Genomic DNA, 24854 nt, shown 5'->3' with positions numbered 1-24854 from the left:
ATCAAGTTATTTTAGTCATCCTGGTGAAACCAGATAAAACTGACTGATTTAAAAAAAACTTTATTGCTGGGTTAATGCATAGAGGGGGTTACAGTTACTCATCAGGTCATGGGGGCATTACTTCACTTTCTCATATTTTTGTCCCCTTCTCCCTCCCCCCACCCTTTCCCAATCATCTTATTTTGTTCTCAATGTACTATGTGCAGTTATGTCTTTTCTCTTTTTCCCCCGCTATGGTTAATTTCATGTGGTTACTGTATCTGACTTTGTTACCTGGTGTAGTGTGTGTGTGTGTGTGTGTGTGTGTGTGTGTGTGTGTGTGTGTTTGAAATAGGGAAGGGGGAAAACATGATTTATGGATTTTCTACCTTTTATTATTTCAAAGGATTAAATAAAACAACATGGAAAGAAAAGGAAGCCTAGAAATTAAAGCGGTGGTAGTCTGACAGGTAAACCTGATCTTATCAATCCTTTATATCATGTCCACGAGCTTTGCTGACTTAAGTTCACCAGAAGTCCTAAAACCGCATTGTGTAAGGAAGGAATTAAGTTACAATAAGGCCAGAATCTGATCTGAATTGTGTCCTTAAAAAAAAATGAGGAAATAGGGGCCGGGAGTTTGGCCTTAGGGGTTGAGTGCTTGCCTAGCATGCACGAAGACCCGCATGCACGAAGACCCGGGTTCGATTCCTCGGTACCACATACCTAGAAAAAAGCCAGAAGTGGTGCTGAGGCTCAAGTGGTAGAGCTCCAGCCTTGAGAAAGTCCAAGGATACAGAAGAGAGATCCTATGGGAATGGGAGGGGAAAACTGAGAAGGGATGACACTGTCCCAAAGGAAGTGCCCTCTTTATCTGACTTATGTAACTGTCACCCCTCTGAACATTACCTTTATAATAACAACAACCTGGATGCCACTGGTGGCTCATGCCTGTAATCCTAGCTACTCAGTAGGCTGAGATCTAAGAATGATAGTTCAAAGCCAACCCCGGACAGAAAATTCGGTGAGACTCTTATCTCTAATAAACTACTCAGAAAAGGTCAGAAGTAGAACCCTGGCTCAAGCGGTAGAGTGCTAACCTTGAGAAAAGAAGCTCAAGGACAGTACTAAGCCCCGAGTTCAACCACTAAGACTAGGAAAAAATAATAGACAAAAAGAAAAAAGGAATAACAATCAACATTTTTTTGTCAGCTGTGTGGATTGAACTCTGGACCTGAGCACTGTCTTTGAGCGCTTCAGCTCAAGGCTAGGACTCTACCACTTGAGCCACAGCTCTACTTTCAGTTTTCTGGTGGAAAGCAGATCTTTGGATAGCTTTGCCTTACAGCCTCCTGCACAGTAAGAAAATGTATCCCTGTTAAAACTTTAGTATTTTGTTATGGGAGGCCTCAAAGATTCATGGCAATAATTGTTGCTATTATCATTTTACAAAGGAAAAAAACTGAAATTAAACCAGTTAAGTGCTCATGTTTTATGACCATAAGAAAGACTCAAGAGCCAAACTTGGGTCTTTCTGGCTCTAAGCCCACTTTCTTTACCCCACAGAGTTTATTACACATAATTCTCAGTTTTGTTCCCAAAAAAGGAGGCTCATAATTCAAAATGAAAAACAAAAAAAGAAAAAATGAGAGTCTGTGCTCACTCTGTGAGATAGATGGTGTAGAATCCAATCTATGAATAAAAGTGATGAGTTTCTAAGTTAGAAACTTGGCCTTTTTTTACCTGCCTCCATTAAAGACATCTCTTCACTCTTTTAAGCTACTTCTGTATTTTTTTTCTTAACTATAAAATCATGGGTATAATGTACAGAGCTATTAATTAGAAATAATTCATAATCAGGAGATGGAAAATGAGTATGAGTCTACCTGCAACAGTGTAGCTACCTGAAGGGCTTTCTGAAAGGATTATAAGATTTAAAAAAGCCAGATGCCAGTGGCTCCTGTAATCCCAACAGCTCAGGGTGCTAAGATCTGAGGACCACAGCCCCAAGCCAGCTAAGACAGGTGTGACTCTCTGTCTGTAACTCAAGTGGTAGAGCATTAAGCTATGAACAACAACAAAAAAATACTCTAGGACAATGCCCAGCCCCTGAGTTCAAGCCTCCGGTCTCACACACTCACTCACACACACACACGAATAGTAAACAATGAGAAAGGGGTGGCACTGATTGAGTTGGCAAAGGTACTCATAAATTGACATGCTGATTGGAACCCTTGGCACAACTACTTCAAAAAATAAGTAATAATAATAATAATAATAATAATAATAATAATAGTAAGAGTAATGAGTAGACCAGACATTTAAACCAACGAATAGCTTCAGGGATCTAGTGGGGAGATTTCTAGGTGTCATTCTTGCCATATGTAACATGTAATACAGTGTCTTGGGTATGATAAAGACTGCATGACGTCTGCCCTTCTCCTGCACCTGACCGTGCTAATAGAGAAATCTAGAATGCCGATGTGTGCAGCTCAACCCAACACTGAAGTTCTTCTCTAGAAGTCACCTCCCGAGCGCTACCTAGCTAAGGAGGAGGCCGGAAAAACAAATAATAACCTCCAGAGCCCCTATATTGTCTCCATCCCTGCCCTCATTCCTTCGTGACCCCCACCAGAGCGCCCAGGTTTACACACAGCCCCAGTGAGCCACTTACCGCTGGAGGCAAAAACACGCAGAGCCCAGAGGCAGTGAAGGAGGTGGTGGCTGTGAGACAGGTTCTTCCTGGCCAGGATCAATGTCACATCAAGTGCTTCTAAGTCCAGTGCTTTCTGTCCAAATTTTTTGTCTGGGAACACAAAGCATCTCTCTTAATGGCCCTGCTTGTCCCCTCTGAAGCCACTGTCATATGTGGAGTGGAGGAAGGGAGGGTGGAGGAGGAGGGAAACCCGCAGGCCGAGCAGGAAACATGGCCCCACAACAAAGACTGGAACCCAGAGAGTCTATTCTGGCAGCAGCAGCTCATGTGGAGGCCTGTGTCTGAGTGTGTCCCAGGGCGTTAGAGCAGCAGGTGTCTCTGGCCATTCCCCTAAATGAACGCTGGCTCCATATCTTCCTCTGTGAGAACTGAGAACACTTGAGGGGGGGGGGGGGAAATCACTATGTCACACTGGATATATGTACAGAAACGTCACAACAACACCCACCTGTACAACTAGCTTGTGGTAATAGAAAAGACAAGCATGTGAACACCCCCAAAAGAAAAAACTATCACAAATGCGACGAGTGGGCCTGGGGTGTGGCTCAAAAAGTAGAGCGCCTGCCGAGCATGGGACTTTGTGTTCAAACCCCAGTGTTTCAAAGGAAGAAGACAAGGATGGCAGGGAGGGAGGGAGGGAAGGAAGGAAGGAGAGAGGGAGAAAGGAAGGAAGAAGAAGAAGGAATAAAGGAAGAAGGAAGGCAGGCAGGCAGGCAGGCAGGCAGGCTGGCTTACTGTAAAATGAAACGAAACAAAAGATTCATTACAGGTAGAAATGAGTAAAAACCATATCCAAGATGTGGCACTGTGGCTCAAAGTGGTAGAATGCTAGCCTTGAGCAAAAGCATTCAGGAACAGCACTCCGATACTGAGTTCAAACTCAGGAGTTCAAACAACAACAACAACAAAAATCCTAACCCTGGTTTTAGCAGTTTTGTTTCTGGGCCAAAGGATACCAGCACAGAGCTTGTAACTAAATTTGCATTTTCATCACCAGAAAAGAAACGGCTGCCCTCCTCTACCCAGGAGTCACCAAACTCATTTCTATTCTGCTCAGGTGAGCCCCTGGCAAGGGGCTCTTAAAGACAGTACCCTCTTCATGGTACGAAACTCGGTGACCTGATTATTACAGAAGCGATGTCCAAAATCAATAACTTGGAAATCACTGCCTGGATCTCTTTTATCTCTTCTCCCATGAAACCCACAGAACTCTCAATTATCAGGCCCCGGTTCCCTACACACTAAGCCCAAGACAGGCAACACCTCATTTAATCTTCACAGCGATCCTACAATGAAGTACTGTATCTCCATTTTATGCACAGAGGCCCAATGGGGAAGGAATTACGAATCACTTGAGCAGAACCTGCCCGAGGTCACCCCACATGTATGTGTCAGGGCCTGACTCGCAGGCATACGCTGTTGGTGGGTTATATATCAGGTCCCCACAGCCTTTTCCTGGAGTTCCCATGGCCCACAGTGCTTTGCTGACTTTCTCCTGTTCTTCAAGTTTCAGCTCAAATGTCACTTCCCCCTAGCCTGCCATCTTAGAGTAGCGTCCGTCTTTCTTGAAGGCATCTGCTACAGTCTGCTAGGATCTAGCTAATTATTTGTCAACTTCTTGGCCCACTTGGAACTGCACCTACGTGCAGGCTGGTTCCCTGACCCTGTCTGGGTTTCCTGTGGGATAACGCAACTTTCTGCTTCCCACGGGTGGCCTGTGGAGGCCTGAGGAGCCGGGCAACGTCCACTGGCTCAGATGGCCTCAAGACTCAGTCCTGCCCGCTCTGCGACTCAGCACCCAGTGTAAGCTCCTCTGTGAGGCCCACTTCATGAGAAGTGGTCTGGGAAGCTCCCAGGCCCCCGGTGATGTCTCACAGTCCTGCGTGGGGTAAGTGGAGTGTGGGGAGGCCCCCCCTCCCCTCCACTTGGGAAGGGCTAATTTTATGGGTTGAGAGAAGGGCAAATCACCCCCACCCCGCATTCTGAATCCAGTTCCACCCAGAACCCGAGTGTTACCTTACTTAGAAATACTCTTGGTGGAGTAAGTTCGTTAAATACCAGGGTGCACAGACAGAATGAGCTCTAACTCTAACCATAGTAGATCCTTGTCAGCTACAGCTGTATGCGTCCACAAGGCCACCACTGAGGGAAAAGGACAAAGCCACCGATGGCAACAAGGCCCAGGGTTCAGCACCCTAAAGTTACCACACCCAGTGTCGGCATGACCGCGCCTCCGCGGAGACTGGCCAGTCCCTGACACCACCACCGCTGCGGAGACGCCTCGTCCGCCTGGCCAGGGTGTCGGGGGCGCCTACCTCTTAAACCCACTTTGGCCAGCAGCCGGAGGAGCGGCAGGAGGACGTCGTAGTCTGGGGCTGGGGTTCGGGCCGCGTCCACCAGCACGCGCAGCAGGGCCTCGCTGCCGCCCTTGTCGATCATGTAATGGATGCGCCGGTCTGTGCCTGGAAGGAAACCGGAGGAGATATGAGCCACGAGCCTTGGCTCCCGCTGTCTGTCCTTCCGGCTGTCAGAGACCCGGAAAGAGTGCAGCGTGTCCCCCCCAGAATGCAAACCTGGGGCGTTCAATAGCAGATTACACCTAGGTATATTGACCTCCAGCTGCTGTAACAAAACAAATGTGGGATCCATATGCCTAAGAGCCAACAGAACCTTTGTTACTGTGTGACGTACACACATATACCCGTGCGAATAAATACATATGCATGTGTGTATCCACATGCCTGTATTTCTATACATGTGCATATAAATACACGTGCATGTGTCTCCACATATACATGTGAGTATGCATACAGTTACATGTATTTCTATATACCTCTGTGCCCATATACGGAGAAATAGGTAGATAGCCGACATGCCTTCAAATGCTTAGCACCCTTCTGCTTGGACTTGAATCATGACAAACAGGGACTGGAAAGCTAATCTCGAGTAATTTTACCACCGGTTGTTATGATTTCCTGAGGCAGGCCGTTCTACTTAAGGAGATCTCCACAGACCCATGAGATCATTGAGTGTGCAGACAACAAGCCACAGAAAGAAAACCACCCAGCGGTCACTGCAGACATAGAGACGCCCCCACCCTGCCATGCACCCAGCCCAGTCTGCTCCAGGTGTCATGACCTCAATGGGAAAACGTTGGCCAGTGATTCAAACACAGAACCCTTGGGTCAACCATAGCCAGCCGGGTCCTGTATCCCCGACAGGACGAGACGAATGTGCAGCTACTCACCGGCAGACAGCAGCTGGCTGAGGACCTGGAGGATGGCCAGAATGGATGCCTTGTCAGAGGAGCTCTGCAGTGGAAACACAAGTCACCAAGTTACCAAAGACACAAGAGGAAGGAGATGGGGTGGTTGGGGTGTAAGGGGAGGAGGTAGAGGTGGTTGGGGGTGTTGGGGAGAAGGTAGGGCTATGCTTCCTTCCCAAGAGGGGCTCACGAGGAGGAGAAGATGGGTGGCAATAAGCAGCCTTCCTTGAATAGTGGCAGTCAGTGAGCTCGCTCCAGTGGCATTTCAGGAGCTAGGTTCCTCTCTAGTCACTACTGCTCCTGGGGGAGGGGGGGTCTGTGCTACAGAAATAGAGTAATATCTGCCAAGTTCACAAAATAGTAAGTACTGATGACTGACAACGACGAGATCACACATCATTTTGTAGGCGCAGGTTGTCGAGACCCCAGGTTTGCTTTTGCAGATTTGGATTGGTTTTTATCTCCATGCAGGGAACATCACGTAGGAACAATAACTCACCAAAATATTTTGATGCAAATACTTTCTTGGTAAACAAGGTGAATTCTTTTTTGTTTTTCCTTTTAAATTCCCTAGCCTTTGAAACTCATCTCCAATGAACCAGAAGTGGAGCTGTGGCTCTAGCTTTGAGCACAAAAGCTCAGGGGCAGAACCTAGGTTCTGAGTTCAAGCCCCAGGACTAGCACAAACACGCACAAACATACACAAACATGCGCAACCCCCCCCACACACACATATGCTCATACCTATTTCATTCTCTATTTGTGGACTGTGTTGAATGGAAACATGATCTTGAGCAGTGAGTGACATTGTTTGGTCACCAAACCAGCTGGACAGAAGCATCTACTTATAGACTTTCTGATGAGTAAAATAACAAATACTCTCACTTATAAAAAGCCACATTAGGTTGCATAGTTTGTTACTGAATTAAGGTGTGGTGAAGAAAGAAAGAAGGAAAGAAAGAAAGAATTTTATACCTCCATGTATCCTCCCCTCCTGCACTTAGTAGGAAAGAAATGGTTGTCACAAACAAGCTACTGGTCCATCCAGACAGTCCTGTCATGCCAGAAGATGTTAAGTTCCTGTCACTCTCCCTCTGCTCTGAGCTAGATCATATCTGCACAATAGTGTCTCGTGTGAAGTAAACAAACAAACAAAAAAGATGGCTATCGATGGAGAGAAGAAAAATGAAATTCCCCACCAAAATCTTAACTGGCATTAATTTATTCACTGCTATATTTACCAATAAATATTTTATGCTATTTAGAAGAATTAACACAAAGCCGTAATCACACCCACAGTAATAATAGATGAGCAAATTAAAGAACGCAGAATGTGATGTGCCTCATCTTGCTTTTTAATGATCTCTTTAGAAGAACCATGCAGTCACTGCCTGTTGTTTGAGACATCCCTGTTTTAAAAACAAAAATGGCTCTGCTGAGTTTCCAGGGAGAGGGAGGCACTTGGAAGAATAAGCATCGTCTTTCACAGACTGGAAGGGGCTGGGAGCGAGCTGTCATTTCTTCATCCTGCCCTGGTGGTCCCTTGATCTTTACATTTTCTATGGCTGCCTCTTCCTCATCACGGTGTGAACGGAAGACTCTGCCATCTCTCAGCCCTGAACCCGGGCTTCTCGCTCACACCCACTACTAGAGCCAAGGGTGGCCTGGGTACCTGGGCCTTGTACCAAGGCTGTGTTTGTGTGGCAAGAGCTAGGAAAGTCACCATGTTCCCAGCTCCACCCTGTAGGATCACAACCTTCCAGGCCCACACAGGAGGCAGCCACCTCCTTCTCCCAGGATATGATATGTGAAACTGTCAAGCCAATGACATGGTAAGTAGAAGTTGCTTTGGACATGGGTCCATGCGGTGAATCTGAGGCAGGGCTGGCACAAATACACGCTCCACACGTTTCGCTTTGCTGGAGAGCTCACTCTGCCCGTGTGGAAGAATGAGGTGAGAAATTCACCAAGACACAGACTTCCTGACAGAAGGTCCATTTGTCCATCCTTCTGTCCACCCATCCCATACTGGCATCAACTATGTGATGATTACCCACTCGCCCGCCTCTCCATGACAGCGCCACTGACGGAGAAATTCCCAGCCCAGATGAAATACAAGCCACAAAGGAGGCCAAAATATTCACAACTTAACAGAATCCAGTATATCGGCATTTGGGGGACAGTTTGAAAGGAAACAAAAATACGACCTTGAAAGGCTTCAACGTGGAAATCCAGCTATTAGAGAGCAGGCCGCCCCCTCCGTATATCTGGGGTTACAGGCATAAGCTACTAGGCCCAGCTCTGTCTTCAAGTTTGGCTCCCATCATCCTGAAGGAAGTCCACCAATGACTAGGCCAGATGTGAACTGGCAGATAAGAGAGGACAGCAAGCCTCCAATCCATCCAAGGAACTACACTTTGAGGAATGACATTCATCTCCAAGTCTCTTTTTAATCAATTTTCCCACCAAGTTTTAAAATTCTTAGGATAGCAGAAGATTTTAGGCTGCAGGTAGTAAACAGAATGGCGGCTGCTAATCTGGTTCCATCTCTTCGCTTCTTCCTCGGGCCCAGAGGAGGGGGCTTTTGATGGATCCTGAGAGGTGGAGGGTCCTCATGTCGCAGTTCCAGGGAACAGGATAATCATATGACATCACCAGGAGGCCCATCACTTGGGTACGGCACCATGTGACAAGAAAAGCTACAGAGTCCGATGTCCTCCTCTGCCTCGGCACCTCATCCTGGTACCCCAGGGGTTTCCTTGTCTTATTCCCTCAGTGCCCTCTGACCTACAGCCTTTTTGCAGTCACTCTTGTCTTTCCGACTGAAGAAACTGAGAAGGCTGGGAAAGAGGGCGCCCAGACTGCATTTGTCTGACATCTTTCCTTGTCGTGGAAAGTTACAGCGCTTCAGAGGTGAAGCCTCCAGCAGTCACATCTCAAAGCTACATGAGAACGGTGTGATCTCACACATAATATCCTTGCCTGCTTCCCTGTGTGAGTGCCATGATAACTGACACATGATGTCACTGTGAAGTTACTGTTTTTCCATCTCATACTGTTGTGGGGTGTGGGGTGTTTTGAAGCTGTATCATCTGGAAGGCAGGATCTACATGATTCTTGTAACCTTGGAAGAAGCAGGAGCGATCCATTCGGAGCACTGGGCTTTCATCGGAGTTTCCAGCCTGCTTTGCAGAATCCCACGTCAGTCACTCTTCTTGGAACAGCACTCAATCTGTCAATAGCAACTAGATCGTATTGCTCAAAGACGCTTGAGCTATGGGCAGAGGATTCTGGCTGCGGGGAGGTGAGGGGAAAGGACTTGGAGACAACTTCCCAGGATGGAAAGAGAGCCTGCAACTGAAAGGCATTTGGGGCCCTGATTAAGTATGATGGTTTGTAATTGTCCCACTTCCTTTTGCAAAGCAAATTGCTTATTTTTTTATATATAGATCCATGGTTGGGTTTTTTTTTTTTTAAGTTGAAATGTTCTCTGGCTTCTTCCTTCTCTCAAGTTTGGCCTTGTATGAGAAAGTGCCTGTTTACAAAAAAAAAATTGGCTTCATCTCATTATAGAACTAATTTAATGCTAATGGCAGAACGACTACTTTAGGCTTCATTGGATGATAACATATTGTAGGAGGAAAACTCATCTGTCAACCTAAAAGTGTAAATAAGCCTAAAAGTATGCTCCAAGATTAATCTCACGGAGCTGTCTGCTGGTTTGAAGCAGTGCTGGGGGACATGACATAGTCTGGCTCTCAACAGAGAAGATACTTTGTGCACATGTGCCAGCCCTAAGGCTTGAACTCAAGTCCAAGACTCTGTCCCGGAGCTTTTTTGCTCAAGGTAAACACTCTACCACTTGAGCTCACAGCTCAAATAGTTTACTGGAGATAAGAATCTCACAAACTTTCCTGCCCAGGCCCACTTTCAAACCACCATCCGCAGATCTCAGCTTCCCGAGTAGCTGGGATTACAGCCGTAAGCCACCAGTGCCTACTTTAAGGAGACACTTTTGAAAACATGGGCTTCTCCAGAAATCTGTAAGGATTCTCTAAGTAGAGCAGAATGTCAAACTTCAGAGACATCTATCATAAACACATAAACCACCCGCGTCACATGCAAAGACCTAATTATTTGGAACTTTGTTTTTTAATGCATCTGGAGACAGAGAGAACTCCATACTTTTCAGAGTGGCTAGCTCCTATTTGAAACTGTCAATTATAAACAAGGACTATTTTAAACTGGGCTATTTCTTTGTGCTTTATACATTTACACATTTGCCTAACCTTTAAATAAGAAAAATGGTTAATTTATCCTAAAAAGAAATAACTCAGATCAATGTGTTTTGTTGCATAGGGAAATAACTGGGAAAATGAATGTTAATAAGTCATTATTCCTGAGCGGTGGGGTTTTAATTTTTGGTCTTACTTTTTCAATTTTCTCATTTGCCTAAAATCATTAGAGACTTCTTTTATAATAAAAACTGACCAAGGCAAGTGGTAAAAAGTAAGTCAGGGGAAAAGTGCATATGGGAAATACATGAGCCTAAACATCTCTAAAATCTTCAATACACTTGTATAAGAGATCTCTACTGCAGTTACTATTGGTACCACATAGCTTACTCATTTCTTTTTTGCATTGATTTGGCGATCATTTATTGATAACCAAAAATGTGCCAAGACTTTTGCTAAACACTAGGAAAACTCAACCGGTGAGAGATTTGAACTTCCAGCACAAATAGGGAGTCCACAAATATAGCAACGCGCAAGCTCTACAGAGGCAAAAGTGGTTAACGTCCACTGAATCTAGTTGTTGGGCATTTTCCCTGCTTGATGATGCCAAATCACCAGGGGCTGGTTTCTCCCCATTGGTATACAGAGGTACAGCCAATTCCCAACATCTAACAAAATGTTCTCCACAAAGAAACACTGATGTATATTTATTCATTTATTTATTTTTGCCACAGCTGAATGGCCAACTCTCTGAGCTTCATAGGAACATGTGCAAAAAGTCACTTAACTTCACTTTGGGGGCCAAGGAGATTTTCATGTGTCATCAAATCAAGAGTGAAGAAAGAAGGCCAAGAAGCTGGGATACAAGCTGGGAAAAACACCCAAACAGAGACTTGGATGGAGAGTTTCCATCTTACCACAGGCAAGGTTGTGCTGAATGAAATGTCAACCTCAGATAGTGTAATTCCTCAGAAAGGCAAAAAAATCAAAGTTTAGCGAAATAGAATATACCAGGAAGCAGGTTCTCAGAAGGGGTGGGGACAAGGGAAAAGAAGAGGAAAAGAAGGGGAGGATGCAGTCAAGAATACAAAATTAAGACGAGTGAGGGGAAGAGAGGGGAGGGGTGGGAGAGAATATTGAATGGGGTGACAGTAACCAAGATATATTGTCTGTATAAGCTGCTTTGTTACATGGCAACTCCTTTGTGCCACTACTTAATGGTCATAAAAAGAAGAATGAGTCGTGAAATGCGCAGACAGGTGAATGAGTTGGATGCATTCACGTGTGCACGGGTGAAAGAAAATCTAGCTGGTTTATCAATAGCCAACAGAGCTCTGAGATTGTTATTTAAAAAAACAGTATAGACAAATTCTTCTCGGGCTTCTTTCAGGCCCCAGGACCCCAAATCGAAAGTAATATGTGGCAAACTACTCACTCACCAGGACCCCTGGAACCAAGGGTCTGCCCAGGCATAGGGGACTTTTGTTCCACACACGCGGCCTTTCTGAGCTCTGTCCCTCCATTTCCAGAGTCCCAGTATCTGGAACGTAACCCAACTCAAGATGCAGGCGGGAGCTTCCTACGGCTGACGAGTGAGCCAGAACATGAGGATTCTGGTGAAAATACTGCGGAGAAGAACTCAGCCCAGGCCCTGGGGTTCCAGATGTTGGGAGGTGACTAGGCAGAAATATAAATATTTCTCAGCCTATCACTACCTCAGGCCTTTTGCAAAAACACAACAGCATCCATCAAAAGTCCTTCTCCTCAAAACACAGCGATCACAAGGGAGGTTTCTGATATTTTCCTCCCAGCAACAGAGCACAGAAGAATTAATGTTTTTTTCTTAAAAAAAAAAAAAGATGATGAAGAAGAAGAAGAAAACCATGAAAGAAAGAGTCGATAAAGGGAAGGTGTAGCAGGGAACAAGTCACACATCTGGGTTCTGTTTATACTCTAGCACAACCTAGTGGCTGATTAACAGGCCAGAGGTGTAGGCTAGGTAAAACACTTCTCTGCAGGTCCAAGCCGCCTCCTGGACTTTGCACCGCAGTACCTAGAGAATGGCCTCAACATCCTGCAAGAAAGGTATTTTTCCAAAGACTTTTCAGTAGGTCATTAGCAGTAGCATTCTGTCTTCTTTTAGCCACGACACAAACTCAAGGCTTCCTTAGTTAATGTGCCATCAAGGAGTTACCTGTAATGCATTGACGAGCATCTCCATAGCAGCCATAATTTTCTCCACTCTACTATTATTGTTGTTGTTGTTGTTGTTGTATAACATGGACCTTTAAAAAAAAAAGTCTTCAGCCAGGCACTGGGTCTGTAATCCCAGCTAATCAGGAGACCCGAGGGTCATGTTCAAAGCCAGCCCAGATAGAAAAGTCCATGAGACTCATCTCCAGTGAGAACCACCACAAAACTGGAAGTGGCACGGTGGCTCAGGGTGGTAGAGCACTAGGCTTGAGTGAAAAAGCTCAGGGATAGCGCCCAGGCTCTGAGTTCAAGTCCCACCCAAAAAAAAGATTCATATTCAGACAACAGACTATAGCCTTTCCCTGGAATCCCCCAACCATTGCATTGCTTCAGAACTGAAGCTATGCAGAGGAATTCATTGCCTGAGTTGTTCTAGAATTGAGTCCACGTTTGTACCTTACAGATCTCAGTTCTTGTTTATTTTTGTGAGGCAAATCTATGCAGCATATTAGAACCAAAGCCCTCCCACAGGAAGAGTGAGAGATGGTGCCTCTACGCTCTTTCTTCTGGACCCCAGCCCATCATGGTGCCACTTCCCAGCCAGTGCAAAGCCCAAAGACACAAACTGCCATCAACCAACCAGCTACCAGCTTCAGACATCACATTATCTTAATATTTCAAACAGGAAAACAAATAGGATAAGAGGTGATATATAAAGAGTTCCTTAATGGAGTTGTTCAACAAGACCACAAACCATTATTGGATTTCCATTCCAAGCAAGTCCTGGTGTGGTTTTTTTTTTTTTTTTGTAAATAATTGCAACTTGTTAAGGCTCGGCTATTAACAACAAGAGTCCTTGAGCCATTTTATTTTATTTCAAATGCAGGTAATGACTTAGGTACAGAGCACTCTAAACTTATTTCCTAGCTTGGCAATAATTCCCAAGGTTTTTAAAGAACCTACATAATGCATATAGCATCGTATAGTCAAATAATGCTGGATTTTTCTTGTGGGTCATGAAGAACATGAGATGTGTTAGGTCATTTTTCTAAGACTAGCCGGCGAGTTAGAAGAAGAGCTCAGAAATCTTAAAGTAGTCATATGATACGACGAGTCACATTTGTTCCCGCCACCCTTAGGATTCCTTTTTATGGACAAGCTACAGTCAAAGGTGAAGAAAGACAAGGTATTAAAAGGTGAGAAAGAAGCCAGGCACCAGTGGCTCAGGCCTGTAATCCCAGCCATGATGGAAATGAGATCTGAGGATCCTGGTTCAAAGCCAGCCCAGCCTGGGAAGTCCATGACACTGGTCTCCAATTAAACACCAAAAAAAAAAAAATGTTTTTTTAAAAAAGCCAGAAGTGGGGTTGTGGCTCAAACAGTAGAGCACTAGCCTTGAGGGAAATACAAGAAAAGTCCAGGACATCATCCAGGCCATGAGTTCAAGCCTCAGGATGGCATCCAAAACAACAACAACAACAACAAAAGGTTCTGAGGCCAGAACCTTGATGCAAAAGCTAAAATCTCTCCTGATCTCATGCTGCTCACCCAGTGCTTGCTAACAGGAATACTCTTTCTTCCTTTTCCTCTGCTTTGAGGTACCGGGGTCTAAACTCAGGGCAGTGTTTGAGTCCAGAACGTCATGTTTGTGTCTCCCTAGCACTTCCGTTTTCCTCCATTTTCTGTGGTTTTGAATTTCTGCCCAGGCTCACCTGAGCTATGCCTCCTGGGTGGCTGGAATATTAGGTAGACACTCACCTGTTTAAAAACAAATCTAATTTTGGGATTTCCCCCCCCACACACACACACTGCCCTGGGTTGATAGAGGGGCTTGAACTCAGGGCCTGGGTGCTTCCCCTGAGCTCTTTAGCTCGAGGACAGAGCTCTACCAATTTGAACCACAGCTCCACTTCCACTTCTCTGGTCTCACAGACTTTCCTGCCCAGGCTGGCTTTGAAAGGTGATCCTCAGACCTCAGCCTCTGGAGTGGCTAGGATGGTAAGCACGACCCACTGGTGCCTGGCTGATTTTGGTATCTTTAGGAAGAGAATTTCCTAAAGTAAAAGATTTATCTGCCAGAAAGAAATAAATAGGCAATTTACAAAAACAGAAATGCAAATGGGTAATAGGCTTATAAAAAATTTTACTCCCATTAGTAATCAAAGAAATGCAAATTAAAATGAATTACCATCCTTTCCTTCTCAAAAGGGGCAAAGATTTAAAATTGTGACAAAAAAAAATCCATCCCTGGTAAGGGGGGGAAGAAATATCTATTCTTTAATGAAGTAAAGAGAGGATAAATTGCTCCAACTTTTTTTTTTGGATGGGCAATTTAGAAATACTTAATCAGAAGCCTTTAAAATGTACAGACCCTTTGGCTCAACAATTCCACAGCAATTGTTCCAAAACAATGGAGACAAACATCTATTTGCAAAGATCTTCATCACCTCATCACGGTTGCTAATTGTGAGAAATTGAAAACACTCTAAACGTCTCACATTAAATAAATTGCTAGAATACTTTGGAACAATATTCAATCATTGTCAATGATGCCACGGCAGGCCATTTTTTATTAATGTGAGTAGACATTCAAGTTGTTAATGCACAAAAGACCCTTAGAACACGCCCAGGATGTTGTTTGTTTGTTTACATATCCGCACAGATTGGGATGCATCTAAAAAACATAATCTTGATGGGAATGGATAGGCATACATGCTGCTAATCTTCTCTTTCAATTCACCAGCTACTCCATATCAACTCTGAATGTCTGACATTTTGTCCTTCTACGAGAAGATCTCCTAAAACACTTGCACTGGGTGTCTGAGGTGTAACTCACATAGCATTCCTGCTCTGAATGCTCCTCTCTCTCCAATACCATCAAAGACTGTTTCTATCACGCCAGGGGTGGCTCTGAGTCTTCACTCCCAGCCATGGTTGTACCCCAGCCTCTGGTTTTGGAAAGGCAGAAGGTCCCCACATTGTTACGTCAACATTCAAGCTCTGAAGAAGACTTCCAGAAGAAGGAATGTGCTTCCTGGAAACCCTGCCACTGATGGGTATTTTGTCTACAATGTCCAGTACCAGAGGCAAGTAAAAGGAGGAACAAGACACAGTAGAACAAGAGACAGAGGCCAGACTAGATATTGTTCTTTCAGGGTTCCTTTAACTTTCTAGAGGTGTTCTCAAAATTTGATAATAATCCTGAATGTTTATCTCATGTTACCCCAAATCAAGACAGGGAGCTGAAAGAAAATTTTCTGTAATTATCAATAATTAAAAAAAGAAAAGAAAAATGTGATCCATGCTGGATAAGAGGTTGAATTATCCACATATTCTCTATAAAAAAATGACATTATAAAATGTCACTTGAATAGGGCAATCAAAGAATATTCAGCCAAAAAAGGATATGAAAAAAAGCATTATAAATAAATGCCAGGAAGTCAATTTTTAAATGTGTTATTTTTCTGATTGTGTGTGCGCGTGTGTGTGTGTGTGTGTGTGTGTGTGCGTGTGTGTAAAGCTGCAGTATTTGTTAGCTTTTAAGAAACCATTACTTTCCAAAAACGGCTTGTTCTCAATAAATATTCCCATTCATGCTTAATTTTGTATTTTGTTGTTTTGTATTCTTTCCCTTGAAAAGGGATCTAAAACTGTATAAACTTCAAGCACTCTAAAACCCACTTTGCCTAATTACCCTTCGGATAATGTTTTATTTCAATGGCAATATTTAGTAACCACCTAGTAAGCACACCTGGATGGCCCCGTTAGCCGTGACCCTTACAGCTCCCCATCACCTCTCTCCACTTCCCTGGAGCCAGGTGGTACCAAAAGGGAAACTGAGGAACCAAGGTGTGTCTGTGTATTTGTAGTGAACCTTGGGGCCATCAATGCTCTGAGTATCCCTGAAGTCTGGCCATCTCCTGACCCACCACACCGGGCCCCAGACAGATGGCTCACTGATAGGTTGAAGCAATGAAACTGCACCTCTGAGAGACAGAGAAAGAGAGACGGAGACAGAGACACAGACACAGAGACAGAGAGACAGAGAGACAGAGACAGAGATAGAGAGACAGCGACAGAGAGACAGAGGCAGAGACACAGAGAGGCAGAGACAGAGAGAGACAGAGACAGAGGCAGAGGCAGAGCTAGAGGGACAGAGGGACAGAGACACAGAGACACAGACAGTGGCAGAGGCAGAGGCAGAGACAGAGACTTCCAATACTGGGCAGGGAAATTCACCAGCCCTTTCTGCAGAAGACATTCCAAGCTATCTCTCCTTCCCGGGAAGATGATATGATGAAAATGAATCCCTGGTCTCAATCCCTGAGTTGAGAAGGTCCGTGTGTAAGTCTCTCTGTTCCTGCTGAGTCTCCCCTCCCCACTTTTGTGAAAGAAAGTCCTGCCTCGGTGCCCGCTCCTGATCTCAGTGCCTGGGAGACACTGAGATGACCTCCCCCCTCCCGCCCCCCACCCCGCACCCCGACTTGCTGAACTGCCGGCAAGGCCACCCTGCTGATGGAGGTGAGATCTGTCCTACTGTCCAGGACATCATCATGCCACATCAGCTCAGGTGTTGTCCCCACCCATCACTGGTTAGTGCCCTTGGCTCTCCATTCTGATTCAGGAGCTCTGATCTTCCCTAGAGAACTGAGTTACAAAAAGTGAGGTGCTACTGTGCATGACACTCTAACTGGGGGCTCAGATGGACTTTCAAGGCTGGGGGAAATCTTAAGAGAATAAGAGAGAAGCCTATGCAATCTAAAGCTTCTCCTGGCCCAGGCCCTAGAGAAGACTTGGAGTGCTGGCCATCTGTTTGCCTCCCCCCTCTCCCTATCAATAAAGGAGGAAAGAATGCTGATCAATAAGGTGATTCCCACTGGGTGCCAGGATTCACGCCGCCTGTCATCCTAGCTACTCAGAAGGCAAAGATCTGAGGATGCAGGTTCAAAGCCAACTGCGGCACAACATCCCGTGAGACTCTTTACCTCCACTTAAACTCCAAAAAGGTCACAAGTGGAGGTGTGACCCCCGTGGTAGAGCATTTGCCTAGAGCACAAATTCCTTAGGGACAGCGCCCAAGCCCCGAGTTCAAGACCCAGGACCAGCACAGAAACATTAAGACCAGCAACCAAAGACAATTTCCTATCGCAGGAGAAGAGCGAGGAGACGTTTTGAGCACTGTGGGCCATTTAGAAGCCTGAGTGAAGCTCAGTGAAGCTGTGGTAGAAGGAGGATTAGAATTTACCCCTCTCTAGAACTAAAACAATGTCTGGCTTATATCAGCTGGAATGAAGCTCGACTCAGTCGCCATGTTGCCAAAAAGAAAAAGAGAAGTGGGTAGGAGTTGCTCAAAGAGAGGTTTGTAACATTCTCTCGTTCTGCCCCACCCGGTGCCACCCCAGGGAAACCTGGGCGCCCCCTCCGTCTTGATTCTTGGCATGCCTACATCTCAGCCTGCCGAATGATTTTGGCACTAAATGCTTCCCACAGTGTGTTTTGTTTTTAATCAACTCTAATTGGTTTCTTTCTCCCCCTTGGTGAATTAGAAAACTCTCTGCCCCCAGGCATGTGCCACTCACCTTGTTCAACAATTCCACCAGTCCCAGAAAAAAAAAAAATACACCAAAGCTACTCACATTGATCCCTGCCAGTCGGCTCTCCCGGCACTGCCCGAGGAAGGGAGGAGGTAATCTGGGAGAGGAAATGTTTATCCTGAGATCCACTGGCCATATATCCTTCCACCAGCAGCTCCCAAGATTTAGACAAGGGCAGAGAAGGAATGATTTGTGCACAAATACAGTCCACACCGAAACGCCTGAGGTGGCGTGCTTAGGCAGGAAAGATGTTTGCTTGGCTTGGAGGTCCAAGACCTGGCGCCACCAGCATTGGTGTGTGGTGAGCACCTCCTCCTGGTATATATAGCATTATGAGGGGCGTGGGGAGGGGAGATGGGAGGGGAGGAGGGGAGAGGGAACATGATGGCAGAGGCAACAAGAAAACAAAGAAAAGCCACGCCCTATTTATGACAACCCATTGTGTCAGGTCACTGCTGTGCTCTGGCTGGCTTAGAACCGTGCCTCCCCGCACACCCTGGTCATGGTTCTCCTGGCTCAGCTTCCTGAGTGCTGGGACGCCGATTCATTTTTAATATAAAACTAAAATACACACACACACACACACACACACACACAATGAACCTTCTGTTCCCACCTAGGCAGAAGTGAGAAAGCTCTGGAAGTAAGGCCCGCTTGGTCTAGGCAACTCATGACAGGGCCAGCGATCTTCCAGAAAAATGCTGATGGTAGCGTGAAGGGGGAGACAGGGTCATGGAGGAGAACTTTCTAGGCCCTTCCTACTAAGACCAAAATCTCCCAAGGTTCCCAGGCTAACCTCTACCTGTGGAGGTCTTACGGCTAGGCAATCCTAGAACACGGTACTCGAGACCAGCCAGTCCAGGGGAGAGCTAGCTGGACATGAGAAGGACACCTCTACTTTCCCCAGGGACGGCATCCACCAGCTAAGAGAGGCTTGTTCTGACAGCAGTACCGGGGAATGAACGGAAGCGCCAGGCAATCCACGCCCGTCGCCATGGCTGCATTTCAGATGGAGGCTTCTATCCAGTAAAGATAATTCTTCAAGCTCCCGGGGAGGAAGCACTCAATCTATTAGATGGCTGACCTGAGAAAATATAAAACTCCTATCTTCTCCCCCCCCCTCGCCCAAATCCCCAGTGCTCTTCTGACACCAGGAGAGAATCATGGAATAATATAATACTACCCTAAAGACTAGCTAATCCAATATTTTTTGAAAGGTCAAAAACTTTGTACAGAAAGTATATGACCTAGATTTAGATGCCACAGGAGAGAGGTTATTAAATATCACTGAATCACATACGGTGCGGGGGGAGAGAAATGTTTATTCTCAGCAAAGTATTTGTTTTCCTTTAGGGAAATATCTGTTTAAGTCTCAGTTATTTGAAGGTGTTCAATATTTCTCCAATATTCGCTAATTTCTTCTTATAAAATAAAGAGTAAGGCCTGAAGCTCCTAAACTCCAGCAGCCAGTGCCTCCCTGGATTTAAATAACATTTTATTCCTTGCATTGCTTTAATGATGGTGGCTACTTCCTGTCTATGCTAAGCACCACTGCTTCACTTACTCCTATGGACAGATTCTCACCTTAAAGTTACAATAGAATGGTAAAAATAAATGTATAGTTGATCCAAAATCTGAGGAGAGGTAAAGGGAAAAAAAGCCATGGGAATGTCCTGCAAATGGCTAACATTTAGGAAACACTGATTTCATTGCATACCCTTCATGTGACAGAGGATCTGGAAGGTTCTAAGGACCTGCCCAAAGTCGTTAGATCGGCAAGATTTACCAGCAAATGTGCAAAAGCAGGGCCTCCAGGTAGCTCCGGGGCCTTCCCTCTGGGACTTGAGCATTTGTTCCCCAGAGAGAGAGACGATTAGTGACTGACAGATTTTACCAACCATCTCCTCTCTGGGAATTGCGGTCAGAGAAAGGTGCAGGTCGTGTGATAGTAGGAGATGCAGGTCCTCACCTCAGAAGAAGTTCCGTGGGGCCGGACAGGCACGAACCTTCTAATAAAAGCAATTTTAAGGCTACGACTTTTGTCACCATTGTCACCCGAGAATGACAGGCAGTGCTGCAAAAGGCTGACACTTGAACATCGTTCTCTTTAAGCAGCCTTGTGCTTGGCCAGGGGGAGATCGCATGGGGGAAAAGGTCCCGTGGCCAAAAAAATATTCCACCAGAGATATGTTGAATAAAGTTCACTATTCAAAGGTAATCTATGATGTAGCAAGCCAGTGGCTCAGAGGCATAATTCTAGCTAAATCGGGAAGCCGAGGGCCAGAGAATCACACTCCAAAGCCAAAAGTCCAAGAGATTCTATCTCCAATTAAAGCAATAAAAATGTTGGGCAGGAGGTGTGGCTCAAATGGAAGGGGACCAGCCAAGCAAACTGAACAAGCACGGGGCTCTGAATTCAAACCCGAAGGCCAGAAATAAATAAATAAAAGGCTGCATGACACCAAAAATTTAAATAAATAGTATAAGCAAAGTCCAGTGGAGACACTGAATGGAAATAAATTTCTATTTCAATTATGTATCCACATAATAAACAATTGTGTAATTGTCACAAAAGATGTGCTGGCTTGGAAAATGCTCAATTGTATTGACAGGCAAGAAATGATCACAGACTAATAGTATATGTTTAAATCATAAAGACAGCTACAAATGTTATGTTACCGTGTATAGTTAGATATATGTGTGTGTACATGTGCATGTATATGTGTGGGTGCATCTGCACACAAACACAAAAACAGTATTTGGTAAATCCTTATAAAGTTGTTTTAGGGAGTAGGATCTGATGGATGGAGGGGGTTGCTTCATGCAAAACTCAATCTCCATATTAATTAATGTTGCTAATAATAAGCTTGCGGTACTTTCATCAGGAAAACATGTTTGGAGGGAGAAAGGACAGGAAAAGGAGACACTGGTGCTGGGGTTACATGGTGAAACGCAGACTCCCAGTCCATCAGGGTTTGAATCCTGGTACTGCCACTGTCCAGCTGCAAGAGCCCTGCCCCCCCCCCCCCCCGAGGCTGGTGGTTACATCCACCTGAACACACTGGTGGGAAGAGTTCCACCAGCCACCCAGTGCCACTGTCAGGATGTCAGGATTCCAAAAGACGTGACACTGGTAAATTCCCGAGAAAGCCTCTTGAGCACATCTAAGTGCTCAGGGCAAAAAAAAAATCTCCCTGAATTTTATTGGCCATTTCCCTTCAAATATTATCATCTTAGCCTCTCCTTCCCTCGGAAAATGTAGCACTCATTTGGAGCCATTTCCCCCCCCTTCAGGACGTATAATATATATCTTATGATTTAATAATGAATGTCAAGGAGAAAATGAAATTTGCGTATAGCCCTCTGTCTATGAGGAGAAGTAAGGGATAAAAAGCAGGAGCTGTTTGGCTGAATCCAGTCTTTAAACAGCTGGGGAGGGTTTCCAGAAGTAGATTGCCCAGAGCTGGCACAGGGGACTCATGGTGATGGAAGGATCTGGTGTTTCGGGGTGGGGGGGTGGGGCCTGAGGGTGAGGCCGGGGAATTCATTGTTGACCATTTGTTGATATTGACTAAGCCACCTTCTCTCCCTGTCCCCTAGGAACCTGACCCCACCTTTAACCTGAAACCCAAGAAAGCTGAAGCCACCCTTATCTCCCAAAGGCTGATGGGAATCAGGCCCCCTCCCGGCCTCTTTGTCTCTGCCTTCACATTTCCTTTGCCTACTTCTTTTCTCTAAGTGAGGTTCCCTCATTCAAATCCCACACCTTCTGCAGAACATTCTAAAAAGAAAAGGATCCAGCCCACACTTTCAAGACAAAACTCCTAAGGTCTACAAATGACCATCTATCCGTCCTCATTTTCCACCCGCCCCTTGAGGCCCAGGGGTTGGAATTACCTGTAGTCTTAAAAAATAACCTTCACAGCATGGGGTCCCAGGGAAAATAAAAATGACACCGGTTGCCCCGGTCCAGGTTTCCTATTATTTAAGTTCAACGCCGACTCGAGACAGGAAACCTCACATCCTGAAGTCTGCCTATTAATCCGTAATGGATGATGTTCTTGGAACCCAGATTGGAAAGAGCAGTCGGCTCTGCACGTTCTGGCAAAGCTGTAAACCCTGGGATTCGACTTGAGCAGTTAAAACAGCCAAATATAATCACAATCGTAACAGCACACCCGTATCCTGGCCCAGAGCGTGCCAAAGCTGACCTAATAATTATACATGTTTCGCTGAGGTACTGAACTGGCATTTGGTGGGGCCCTGGCTGGCGGAGGGCATGCGGTGGGCATGCGGTGTCAGAACTGGCCCCGGGCCTACATGCTGCTAACCTGGCCCTTTACCATCTTCCCCATTAGCTTGAGAGAGAGAAGAGAAGGGGACGGAAAGCGACGCCTTCCTTTTTATGCAGTGCACTGGAGTCCACCCAGGAAACAGCTGAGAAGGCTGATGAAAAGCTCAGGCAAGACTTCCCCACCTCTCCACAGTGACCTGGCTAAGGGAAGCCATTTGAGCAGCCATTAAAGTTTACAGATGCTTTCAAATGCCTCCTCTTAATCCTCCCACCGAGGGTTTCTATGATCCCTCCTTCTGGGTCTATACGGCGGGACTCTGTAAGGGGGTGGCCATGGCCTGGGGTTAAGCAGCCAGCAATGGGACTGGATCCAGGCCTTCCTGCCTCCCGGGCACCTGGGTTAGGGGTTCCCCCCCCATTTACCCAGATTCCCAAGAGTCTTTCTGCTAGTTTTCTGCCCTAAATCCAAGCTGGTAAGAAAGGCCCAGGAACTTGGAAAATGCATTCTCACATTCTCCAAACAGAGACAAGGCCATGTGTAAACCTGGGGCGGGGGGGAGGTACAATCCACTTTGCCACTTTCCTGTTTGTTCAAGAAGTTCACTGGTGACCCCTCGAGGCAGAAATGGTGCCACCCTGGAGAGGGAGGTCCCCTCTTAGGGACCCTGGAACCCTGAGCCCGGGCTCTTGACCCTCTGTTTCCTTTATTCCTCCCCTTAAACAGGGGTCTGAGGCTCTTGTTAATTGGAGTGGGGCGGGGGGAGAAGTACTGGGGATTGAGCTCAGGGCCTCCCTTGCTGAGCAAGCATTCTATCACTTGAGCACAGGCGTGCACGCACGTGTACACACACACACACGCACACACACACATACACACACACATAACCCTTTCACTTTTTTTTTTTTTTGCCTTGGACTTTCTCAAGGCTAGAGCTCTACCACTTGAGCCTCAGCACCACTGCCAGCTTTTTTCTATGTATGTGGAACCAAGGACTTGAACCCCGGCTTTCGTGCATGCTAGGCAAGCACCTCTACCACTAGGCCACACTCCCGGCCCCAATCCTTTCACTTTTTAAGTTTGTTTTTCAGAGCAGATCTTGGAGTTGTTTTCTGAGGACTGAAATCTTTCTACTTTTGCCTCCAAGCAGCTGGGGTTCTGGGCACGCATGCCATACCCAGCACTGGTAAAACACACTGCAAGTCAGACCGAATCTCACACTCCGTTCCAACACCTCCTCCATCTTCCCCAATGGCCTGGGCCTTCCTCCTGACCCCTCCGTTCACAAGAAGAGAGGGGACCTTGGGACCCAATCGGGTCTTTGGAATCCCTCACTCAGTGCAGTTTCAGATGCTCCCCTCCTCGAAGCCTCCTGTATTTTAAAAATCCACGAGGAACAGAGGTGGACTTCCGGGCACCAAACTGTTTCATCCAATCCCTTTTTCCCAAGTATTTCACCAGCCTGACGTCTAAACCACAGAGACCAAGACAGAGCTCACAGAAGCATTTTGTGGTGGTGGTGCGATACCAGAGAACGTAGGTCAATTTGACCCCAAATTCTAATCCACTGGAGTATGCGCAGGAAGCCTGCTGGTGTTGTTTTTAATGTTCTGGTTAATTGGAACCTAAGTAGGGCCTAGCGAGTATAATTAAATCTTTCTCTGATAATTGAGAATCTTCTGGTGCCCTGGAGTGATTATTCTAAATATCAATTATAAGTCCCCTGTGGTGGGAACATAGGAGATGGGGCCCAACCGGCAGTGATCTCCAGGCTGACCACAGGACATTGGGTTTCACTGAACCCCTGACCTTGGCTTACTCACCATCTTTTACTTCACAGCTGTTCTGCTCAGGACAGGCTTAGCATGGTAGGGAGCATAGTTCATCAAAATGTCCATGATGTGTGTGTGTGTGTGTGTGTGTGTGTTTGCACACATGCACATATATTTTAGTACTGGGGTTTGAAGTCAGGGTCTTGCATTCCCCCTTGACTTTTTCCACTCAATTCTGTATTTTACCACTTGAACCACAATTCCACTTCTAGCTTTTTGCTAGTTAATTGAAGAGAAGAGTCTCGGGGACTTTTCTGTCTTGAGCTGGCTTCCAACTGCCATCCTCAGGTCTCAGCCTCCTGAGTAGCTAGGATGACAGGCGCGAGCCACTGGCTAAATCAGATCCTGGGTTGACAGATTCTGCCCTGCCCCCATCCGCTAAGCCTACTGTCTTAGGGACGTCATCCATGAACTTCAGAGCAATCCCAGCACTGCCACACACCCATCTGTATCCCAGCAGCTCAGGAGGCTAACAGCCTGGGGCTCTGCAGTGAAACCCGGAGTCACATGTCAGAACCCTACTTTGAGCTCCCACACCCTGTGCAACCAGGGAAGCCACACATATCTCCTCCTGTCCCCAGACGAGAGAGTCAATCTTAGCTGCACATGAAGCATTCCCCCGGAGCTCTTACAATTCCAATACTCTCAGGTCGCTTCCCCAGACTAATCAATTAAACCCCGATATTTAGAGGTTGTGCCCAGTAACCAGTCCATTTTTAGCACCCTCCGGAAGATTCTAAGGTGCAGA

The 24854-nt window shown here is 46.0% G+C and overlaps 1 protein-coding gene across 1 annotated transcript in view; it reads right to left on the bottom strand.

Moving 5' to 3' along the window:
• Positions 1–24854, bottom strand: part of Agbl1 (AGBL carboxypeptidase 1) — a 388588-nt gene that overhangs the window by 283438 nt on the left and 80296 nt on the right. The window contains 3 exon segments of the mRNA XM_090321447.1: positions 2654–2785; positions 5011–5157; positions 5943–6006. Coding sequence (XP_090177573.1) covers positions 2654–2785; positions 5011–5157; positions 5943–6006 — 343 coding nt within the window.

The sequence above is a fragment of the Megascapheus bottae genome, chromosome 30, assembly GCF_031878675.1.
Source record: "Megascapheus bottae isolate mThoBot1 chromosome 30, mThoBot2.hap1, whole genome shotgun sequence".
NCBI lineage: Eukaryota > Metazoa > Chordata > Mammalia > Rodentia > Geomyidae > Megascapheus > Megascapheus bottae.
This window is presented reverse-complemented; position numbering and strand designations above follow the sequence as displayed.